This window comes from Oncorhynchus kisutch, linkage group LG5, assembly GCF_002021735.2.
Source record: "Oncorhynchus kisutch isolate 150728-3 linkage group LG5, Okis_V2, whole genome shotgun sequence".
NCBI lineage: Eukaryota > Metazoa > Chordata > Actinopteri > Salmoniformes > Salmonidae > Oncorhynchus > Oncorhynchus kisutch.
The window spans coordinates 43,872,766-43,883,418 of NC_034178.2; the positions used below are offsets into that span (position 1 = coordinate 43,872,766).

At 43.5% G+C, this 10,653-nt stretch overlaps 1 protein-coding gene and 1 long non-coding RNA gene across 2 annotated transcripts; one reads left to right on the forward strand and one right to left on the reverse strand.

Moving 5' to 3' along the window:
• The first annotated feature begins 3,098 nt into the window (after positions 1–3,098).
• On the forward strand, positions 3,099–4,350 carry uts2b (urotensin 2, beta). The gene is made up of 4 exons (XM_020484094.2): positions 3,099–3,511; positions 3,611–3,691; positions 3,890–3,933; positions 4,092–4,350. The coding sequence occupies exons 1-4, from the start codon at positions 3,406–3,408 to the stop codon at positions 4,197–4,199; spliced, it is 339 nt and encodes a 112-aa protein (XP_020339683.1). The 5' UTR covers positions 3,099–3,405; the 3' UTR covers positions 4,200–4,350.
• Positions 4,351–4,729: 379 nt separating this feature from the next.
• On the reverse strand, positions 4,730–8,315 carry LOC109890214 (uncharacterized). The gene is made up of 3 exons (XR_002255381.2): positions 8,024–8,315; positions 5,445–5,584; positions 4,730–5,318 (listed from the first exon to the last, which is right to left on the reverse strand). It is a non-coding gene; the product is annotated as an uncharacterized LOC109890214 (long non-coding RNA).
• Between the last annotated feature and the right edge of the window lie 2,338 nt (positions 8,316–10,653).

Genomic DNA, 10,653 nt, shown 5'->3' on the forward strand with positions numbered 1-10,653 from the left:
AGTAGGTGCTGCCTTGGCAGGAACTAATGGACCACAGGAAGAGTAGGTGCTGCCTTGACAGGAACTAATGGACCCAGGAAGAGTAGGTGCTGCCTTGGCAGGAACTAATGGACCACAGGAAGAGTAGGTGCTGCCTTAACAGGAAATAATGGACCCCAGGAAGAGTAGGTGCTGCCTTGGCAGGAACTAATGGACCACAGGAAGAGTAGGTGCTGCCTTGACAGGAACTAATGGACCCAGGAAGAGTAGGTGCTGCCTTGGCAGGAACTAATGGACCACAGGAAGAGTAGGTGCTGCCTTAACAGGAAATAATGGACCCCAGGAAGAGTAGGTGCTGCCTTGACAGGAACTAATGGACCCGGGAAGAGTAGGTGCTGCCTTGGCAGGAACTAATGGACCACAGGAAGAGTAGGTGCTGCCTTGGCAGGAACTAATGGACCACAGGAAGAGTAGGTGCTGCCTTGGCAGGAACTAATTGAACTCATTAAGACTGGGGGCTGCCTTGGCAGGAACTAATTGACCTCATAAAGAGTAGGTGCTGCCTTGGCAGGAACTAATTAAGCTTAGGAAGAATAGGTGCTGCCTTGGCAGGAACTAATTAACCTCATTAAGAGTAGGTGCTGCCTTGGCAGGAACTAATTAACCTCAGGAAGATTAGGTGCTGCCTTGACAGGAACTAATGGACCCAGGAAGAGTAGGTGCTGCCTTGGCTAGAAATAATGGGCCCCAGGAAGAGTAGGTGCTGCCTTGGCAAGAAATAATGGACCCCAGGAAGAGTAGGTGCTGCCTTGGCAGGAACTAATTGAACTCATTAAGAGTAGGTGCTGCCTTGGCAGGAACTAATTGACCTCATAAAGAGTAGGTGCTGCCCTGGCAGGAACAAATTAACCTTAGGAAGAGTAGGTGCTGCCTTAACAGGAAATAATGGACCCCAGGAAGAGTAGGTGCTGCCTTGACAGGAACTAATGGACCACAGGAAGAGTAGGTGCTGCCTTGGCAGGAACTAATGGACCACAGGAAGAGTAGGTGCTGCCTTGGCAGGAACTAATTGAACTCATTAAGAGTAGGTGCTGCCTTAGCAGGAACTAATTGACCTCATAAAGAGTAGGTGCTGCCTTGGCAGGAACTAATTAAGCTTAGGAAGAGTAGGTGCTGCCTTGGCAGGAACTAATTAACCTCATTAAGAGTAGGTGCTGCCTTGGCAGGAACTAATTAACCTCAGGAAGATTAGGTGCTGCCTTGACAGGAACTAATGGACCCAGGAAGAGTAGGTGCTGCCTTGGCTAGAAATAATGGACCCCAGGAAGAGTAGGTGCTGCCTTGGCAAGAAATAATGGACCCCAGGAAGAGTAGGTGCTGCCTTGGCAGGAACTAATTGAACTCATTAAGAGTAGGTGCTGCCTTGGCAGGAACTAATTAACCTCAGGAAGATTAGGTGCTGCCTTGGCAGGAACTAATGGGGATCCATAATAAATATAAATACAAATAAATCATCAAACCAATTTTAAGATTCATACAGATTTGATTGGTGCATGTAACACATCTATCACAACATTAACAAGATACAGGATAAAAATAGATGTTCTTTATTCAGAATTCCCTTCAGTGTTTAACTGAGTGTTTTGCTTTGGGAGAAACTGAGTGTAAATTTACCATGGCAGACAGTTATATGAATGACTCCCTTTATAGTTGCTGTAGCAGTCAGTGACGCACTCTGGGTTCCATGGCCAATGAAGTGATAGTGTTTCTGTCTAACAAGGTGAGATATTCTGCCTTTAAATCCCAACCGATTCACTAGAGATGCAGCCCTGCCGGTGGTATGTGATGCATAAATGTATATACACACATGCACACAAACACACATCAATTAGAGTTTACAGGAGACGTGGCACGGAAGTGCTCTGCAGAGTGAAGATGGTCTGAGCTGTGAATCACACACATCATTTACTGAAGCCTCTGAGGTGACAATGAGAGAGGGTGGGGGTGAGTGGGGTTGAGTGGGGAAATAGAAAGAGGGAGATGGAATGAGAGGTAGAGGAAGAGTGAGAGGTGACAAAAGAACAGGCTAATGCACAGGCACATGACTAGGGTATAGATCAGGAAATCCTAATCCTAGTTCTGGGGACTTAGGTTGAGAGGGAGAGAGGCATGGAACAGGCTATCTGTGTGTGTTTTGGTTTAGCTATCCTTGTGGGGATCAAGGATAGTAAAACAAGGAAAATTCGGACAAGTGGGGACATTTTGCCTGTCCCCACAAGGAAAAAGGCTATTTTAGGATTGAGGGTTAGGTTTATGGTTACAATTAGGATTAGGGTTAGAATGATGGTTTGGGGTTAAGGTTAGGATTAGGTTTATGGAAAATAGGATTTTGAATGATAATTAATTATTTGGTCCATAGAAGGATTGTAAAACAAACAAGTGTGTGAATGGGGAAGTGAATTAAGGGGCCATTTTGGGGTGTGAATCAGCAGTGGCAGTCACCGATGGACACTCACACCAACACATATACACTCAGTGTACACGAACACATACACTCAGTGTACACACATACACTCACACCAACACATATATACTCAGTGTACACTAACACCAACACATATACACTCAGTGTACACTAACACATACACTCACATCAACACATATACACTCAGTGTACACTAACACATACACTCACACCAACACATATACACTCAGTGTACACTAACACATACACTCACACCAACACATATACACTCAGTGTACACTAACACATACACTCACACCAACACATATTCACTCGGTGTACACTAACACATACACTCACACCAACACATATACACTCAGTGTACACTAACACATATACACTCAGTGTACACTAACGCATACACTCACACCTGCGCTGTGCAGATTTATTAGGGTGGCATCAGGACAAGCTGGTTAAATGTGTCACCCCTGACGCACACTATGCCAAAAGAGGGAAGGAGAGAGGTAGATAGTGAAAAAGAAAGATGGAAATGAGAGGGAGAGAGGTTGGTTTATTGGGCCTCCCTGTCAGCCTCACCGACAGTACTGGGCAATATTTACAACTCAGGGCAGATGGATTGAGAGAAGATAGGAGAGAGGGAGGTATATAAGGCAGGGTATGGATCCAGAGCAAAGCACCTGATTGAGACCTGCAGGGATCCACAGAGAAAGAGAGAAAGAAGAAAACGTAGCACAGAAACGGCATCCTCTACAGTTGGTTCTGACACAGTGTTGCCACCAGCTTCAAACACAACAACAGACAAATATAGCTGCAGACTCTGTGTTGCAGTGCAGACAGCTGGGAAACAGCTACCGGCAGACAGACAGGAGTGCAGCACCTGTAGGACAGTACAGACAGTACTACAGACAGTTTGGAGGTAGTACAGACGGTCCAGTACAGACATGCAGTGTAAGCGTTTCCTTTCGTGTGTTCTGCTGCTTACCGCCGCTGGACCCCTCCTCACACACCCTGTCTCACACTCTAACGAGATGTCCTACACCGGAACAGGTGAGTGACACAAACATACAAGCACACACACACGTTATATCATGTTGTATATATACATGTCATGTTAAGTCACGTTATGTCATGTTTTCGCGTCTGTAGAGGAGGACCAGGTGGTGAGTCCAGAGGAACTGTCCCTTTCTGACCACACCTACAGATTCCACAGTGCACCTGGCCTTGGCAGTGAGTGACATTGAGTGTTTGTGTGTCAGTTTATACATCAAAATAGAGAGTGGGTCTATTGTGTCAGCCTTGTGTGCGCAGCACGATGTGAGGGCGGGTCTGATGGTCTTCTCTAAATGTGTGAGTCCGTATATGAAAGCGAGACAGAGAATGTAAACATATACCTAACCAGGTCTGTTTCCACTGGTCTATGTACAGATCTAAGATCAGCAGTGTTCAGCCCAGACCAGGCCGTGAGAGAGGTGAGAGATCAGTCCATCCAAAACAACCTAGCAATCTCATTGAACACAGGCACCTTTCACAAACTAAGCATTCAGCAAAGTATCAAAGCTCTCCTCAAAGATGGGTCCTTTCACTTACTCTCTCTACTACTTAATTTCTTTCTCTCGCTCTCTCTCAGGTGCTGTTGGAAACACCAGCTCTGAGCCCTCAACCTCATTTCCTGGGCAGCAGAAGAGAGTACAGAAAGAGAACCACCACAGAGTGCTTCTGGAAGTATTGTGTCTAGGAGTGACACACACACACACGATACATAGTATGTATTTATTCTGTTGTGTTCAGGCACAGCTCAGGTGTACAAAGTGAAATAGTGAATATGAGTAATAAACATGACTGTGTAGTGTTGTATGTACAATAATGAATAAAACAGTATGTTTGGAGATCAGCTTGTGTTGATTGTGCCTCAGTGACAAATCTCTTGAGAACTCAGTGTCAGGACTGTGTATGTGATTGTGTGTTGACAGACGACCAGATAGAGACCTAGAGAGTGTTGGACTAAAAGCTACCTTTGAAGGAAGATTAGCTAGGAAAGGTTTCCAAAAGAAAGCCCAGAAAGTGAAGTAATTGTTGTCGTACTTTCTATGTAGTCATATCAAGTTGTCACAAAAACTCCCTCAATTCAAAACAAATGGCTTTCTTTTGTATTCAGTTTTTTTCTTCTAAAATACATTGTTCTGTACTATCCTTTTTTGTACAAAAAAAAACAGTACAAAACCTAGACAAACAGGACGCTTATAGAGAAGACACACACACCAAACATACAGAAGACGCCAACATCAAGCCTTTATAACATTTAATTCAATAAAGTGAGCCTGGCTGTGGTTGCAGCTTGTTAAGGTTAGGACAAGGAGTACTAGGGGAACCTCTGGCATCATAGAGACACAATAAACAACAATCACAAAATTAGAAATTGAAAGGAGCAGACGCGGTGGAACGTCATGGCAACTGTTCATTCTCGGTCCAGGTTCACAACTGTGCCTTCTGGAGTCCCTGTTCTGGTCCATGGATCCAGGGAACAGCCCAGACGTTGTACTGCAGTTCAACACCCTGTCACTGTCTGTATCATACTGAGGGTTTCTGTGTCCGTAACATCACCCCGTATCTCAGAGTGTGTGTCCATACACATGTCACTCCTAGACAACATATGGCCCTTCTGCTTGTCAGATCCATTTGCTCGCTAGACAAAAATGCAGAGTTAATTTGGAGTGGGAGTCGGCTTAGGGCTGTAACTGTCCATACAATCACTCTGCCGGTATCACCCAGAGTATGTGTCCATAACATGTGGTATCAGGCCATCCAGGTTCTAAACAGCCTGAAGAACAGACTCCCAAATTAATATACACAGGGTCTATAGTGAGAGAGAGGGAGGGACAGAGAGAGAAAGTACAAATTATCCATGGGAATCCAACAAAATATGTCAGAAGTGATCCAATTGGGGTCCAGAGACCAGCCAATAAGAATACCTGTCTCTCACCTGACAGAAAGTGCCGATCAGAATGCTCCATTCCTCTGTGCCCTCCGGCCCAATACAGCCTCTTATGCAGCTGTTCAGATCTGTGTATGTGTGTTAATCTGTGTCTGAAGATTCTAGGGCAGCCTTTCCCAAACTCAGTCCTGGGGACCCAAACATTTGTTTTTCAAAAATATTAGTTTTTTGAAGTTCATCCAAGTGTTTCTTGCACAGAGATTTCAAGATCCTCTGTCCAACTTTCATCACTCACTCTCCTGTCAGATGTGTCTATACTTATGCACAATCTCAAAATGTATTTATTTACAATTATAAACTGAGTGGTTTGAGCCCTGAAAGCTGATTGGTTGAAAATCGTGGTATATCAGACAGCATACCACAGGTATGACAATTACTTTTTACTGTTATAATTAAGTTGGTAAGGAGTACATAATAGCAATAAGGTACCTCAGGGGTTTGTGGTATATATACCAAGGCTAAGGGATGTGTCCTAACAACAGTCCTTAGCCGTGATATATCGGCCATATACCACACCTAAGGCTTTCTTGTTTAATCATAGCAGTCAAAAAAAGGTTAAGTCAACATCCATTGATGGAAAATGATCAGGAGAGTTTAATAAGGGCAAATTATCTTGCGACATACAGTGTGGCAAAAAAGTCTTTAGTCAGCCACCAATTGTGCAAGTTCTCCCACATAAAAAGATGAGAGGCCTGTAATTGTCATCATAGGTACACTTCAACTATGACAGACAAAATGAAAAACAAAATCCAGAAAATCACATTGTAGGATTTTTAATGAATTTCTTTGCAAATTATGGTGGAAAATAAGTATTTGGTCACCTACAAACAAGCAAGATTTCTGGCTCTCACAGACCTGTAACTTCTTCTTTAAGAGGCTCCTCTGTCCTCCACTCGTTACCTGTATTAATGGCACCTGTTTGAACTTGTTATCAGTATAAAAGACACCTGTCCACAACCTCAAACAGTCCCACTCCAAACTCCACTATGGCCAAGACCAAAGAGCTGTCAAAGGACACCAGAAACAAAATTGTAGACCTGCACCCGGCTGGGAAGACTGAATCTGCAATAGGTAAGCAGCTTGGTTTGAAGAAATCAACTGTGGGAGCAATTATTAGGAAATGGAAGACATACAAGACCACTGATAATCTCCCTCGATCTGGGGCTCCACGCAAGAACTCACCACGGGGGGTCAAAATGATCACAAGAACAGTGAGCAAAAATCCCAGAACCACACGGGGGGACCTAGTGAATGACCTGCAGAGAGCTGGGACCAAAGTAACAAAGCTTACCATCAGTAACACACTATGCCGCCAGGGACTCAAATCCTGCAGTGCCAGACGTGTCCCACTGCTTAAGCCAGTACATGTCCAGGCCCGTCTGAAGTTTGCTAGAGAGCATTTGGATGATCCAGAAGAAGATTGGGAAAATGTTATATGGTCAGATGAAACCAAAATATAACTTTTTGGTAAAACTCAACTCGTCGTGTTTGGAAGACAAAGAATGCTGAGTTGCATCCAAAGAACACCATACCTACTGTGAAGCATGGGGGTGGAAACATCATGCTTTGGGGCTGTTTTTCTGCAAAGGGACCAGGACGACTGATCCGTGTAAAGGAAAGAATGAATGGGGCCATGTATTGTGAGATTTTGAGTGAAAACCTCCTTCCATCAGCAAGGGCATTGAAGATGAAACGTGGCTGGGTCTTTCAGCATGACAATGATCCCAAACACACCACCCGGGCAACAAGGAGTGGCTTCGTAAGAAGCATTTCAAGGTCCTGGAGTGGCCTAGCCAGTCTCCAGATCTCAACCCCATATATTTTTTTTTGAGGGAGTTGGAAGTCCGTGTTGCCCAGCAACAGCCCCAAAACATCACTGCTCTAGAGGAGATCTGCATGGAGGAATGGGCCAAACTATCAGCAAGTGTGTGAAAACCTTGTGAAGACTTACAGAAAATGTTTGACCTCTGTCATTGCCAACAAAGGGTATATAACAAAGTATTGAGATAAACTTGTTATGACCAAATACTTATTTTCCACCATATTTGCAAATAAATTCATAAAAAATCCTACAATGTGATTTTCTGGATTTTTTTTCTCATTTTGTTTGTCATAGTTGAAGTGTACCTATGATTAAAATTACAGGCCTCTCTCATCTTTTTAAGTGGGAGAACTGCCCTACACCGAAACAAAACACAGGCTAATTGTTTAAGGTCACCCACTCATCCAAAGATGAGATACAACACTGGATACAACACTCAACAAAGGACACGTATTAGAAACATTTTCAAATTTCCCTATGGCTCTCTTAAAGTTGGATGGTGCCTCTGGGGAAATTCAATGGCTAATTGAGGCCCTTTTTAATGAAGAATGTGTTTGTTTTCTATGACTGGGTTTTGCTTTTGGTGTATTGATTTTAATATAGGCGTGTATAGTTGTGTGTAGCCTATAGTGTATATTGATGGGTATGCAGGGCTCATCTGAGAAAGAGACCTTGGTCTCAGCATGACTCCCTGATGAAATAAAGGTTAAATAAATCAAATAGATTTGTTTACATTCTCAGGTACCTGAAATGGTGGTGTGGCTGGCTCTAACTACGATAGTCCACTTCGAGCTTGTAGTCTTCTTCTGTGATCTTTGTTATTCGCATGTGCATCCCCCAAAACATAAAGCCCATCATTCGGACTTGTGTATACGAGGAAACGCGTCCTAATATGTATGTTGTTTTTCTCCCATTTACCATCCAGTCACTCGTCCATTCCAAGACGAAGTGTTTGACACATTTCAGCAACGTGAGTACGGCCAGCGTAAACCACGCCAGCCAACGCTCATTTGCCAGACTAATTTGCTATAATCGCCTATGATTGGTCAGAGTGCCAGTTGTGGGCATGTCTGGACGTAGGGGATCTGTCAGCGTCTGGCTAGGTTCACTTGGACACAACAGGAGGAACACACCGTGCTGTTTTTAGGGTCTGTGGTCAACAGAACTGCAGGTGGGGCTTATTTATGTGGTCACACACATTTCCCCCCCGATTGGCTGACAGAGAAATGGTTTTCTTGCGTTTAAACCGTAAAACTCAACATGTCACATTGGAGGAGAGAAAGGTAACCTAAAAGCTGACCGTAGATGGGGGCGGGAGGTCCTGTATAAACACAATTTCACTTCCTTGACAACAGTTCTGCTCAACGAAGGCAAGTATAAATGCACTGACTTCTGCAGAGAACATATCGTAGTAAATGCTATATGGCCACTGCAATGTCCGATTGACTATGTAAATCAAATAAAAATGTTATGAGTCACATGCGCCAAATACAACAGGTTTAGTAGACTTTACAGTGAAATGCTTACTTAAAAGCCCCTAACCAACAATGCAGTTTAAAAACATGAATAAGAATAAGAAATAAAAGTAACAAGTAGTTAAAGAGCAGCAGTAAAATATGAATAGGGAGACTATATACAGGGGGCACCGGTTAGTCGAGGTAATTGAGTTAATATGTACATGTAGGTAGAGTCATTAAAGTGACTGCATAGATAACAATAGAGAGTAGCAGCCTTCCTCTGACACTGCCTGGTATAGAGGTCCTGGATGGCAGGAAGCTTGGCCCCAGTGATGTACCGGGCCGTACACACTACCGTTTGTAGTGCCTTGCGGTCGGAGGCCGAGCAGTTGCCATACCAGGCAGTGATGCAACCAGGATGCTCTCGATGGTGCAGCTTTAGAAACTTTTGAGGATCTGAGGACCCATGCCAAATATTTTCAGTCTCATGAGGGGGGAATATGTTTTGTCATGCCCTCTTCACAACTGTCTTGGTGTGCTTGGACCATGTTAGTTTGTCGGTGATGTGGCTCCACTACACCCGTCTGTTCAAATTAGATCTGGACACTGACTGTAGCCTCTTCATTTTTACTCTTGCAGAATGAAGCATTTATTGCAGTAAAATTATACACCAAATGTACGTTTTGTTCTGGAACAGGAGTGGAGAAATATGATGCATTTCTTTCAGAATCTTGAGAGAATATGAATTCAGTTAGGTTCCTTCCTTAGAAATGGTATCTCTATCAGCATCATAAAAGCTGATAGTATTTCAACCACATAAAATATGCATCTAAGCCAAACTGAAATCTGATCAGAAATGCCTTTAGTAGTTCACAGCTTTCTATTTCATTACAACCTGTCAAACTGATGTCATTAGGACATTTTGCACAGAAAATCTTTCCCCATTTTTTGAGTTTTGCATTTTCTCCCTGGTGCCTAAAGGTCTTTGCTCCAAGAAAGAAGCAGAGGACAAAGCAAACTTCACCAATGTCAACTAGATTGAAGCATTAATTTAATTCTATTGATTTATGACTTTCTGGTGAGCAAGGGTTTATTTAGTCATCTAGGGCAACATATGACAGAAGAGAAGCTGCATGTATCTAATTATTGACAAGTTGAATAATAAATAGCCTACTAAAGTGTTAAAAATTATAAGCAGAAACATATCTAAATGAGGTAAAAATCCTGCATCCACGGTCAAAAAATCGTTATGCTATCTGACTGAAGCCTACAACCGCATGTTCTATATATGGGGGTAAGGCCGCTGCATGGTCAATCGGCGTCTGCATTGGCCTGCAGCGTTTACGGTGCTACGGCCTCTGCAGAAGTAAGAGCATTCATACTTCTTGCGCTTCAAGACAGCGCAAAGCTGTTGTGAAGGAAGTTATCAAGGAAATGAGTTTGTGCTTAAACAGGAAGTCCCGCCCGCACCTACCTACCGTCAACCAAACGAATCATGTCAATGTGGAGCCATATGAAGCCCTCCGCATTATAACATTTGGAGGCCTCCGGTAGCACCGCAATTGCGTTGCAGATCAAGCACAAGTTGGCTGTAAGGGTCTGGGAGCAGTCTAACTTTATCACATATAGTCAGGCGGTGGGGATGGGTTATTAGCAAATGCGGGTGGGTGCGGCTGAACAGACACCATAGTGCGTCTGGGTCAACGAGGCAGCAGTGGTGAGCCAGGCCTACTTGAATTACCACACACTAAAGTCTCCTTTCAATTTAAGTTCCCACAACAACAATATTGATAATGGTGATCTAAAACAATATAAAAAAGGGGAAATGCAATGAGTTCTCCTAGAACATAAAAATGACTATTAAAATAGGAAAAGATGGAAATGTGGAAAATAAACAAAAGGGGATGGAAAACATCCC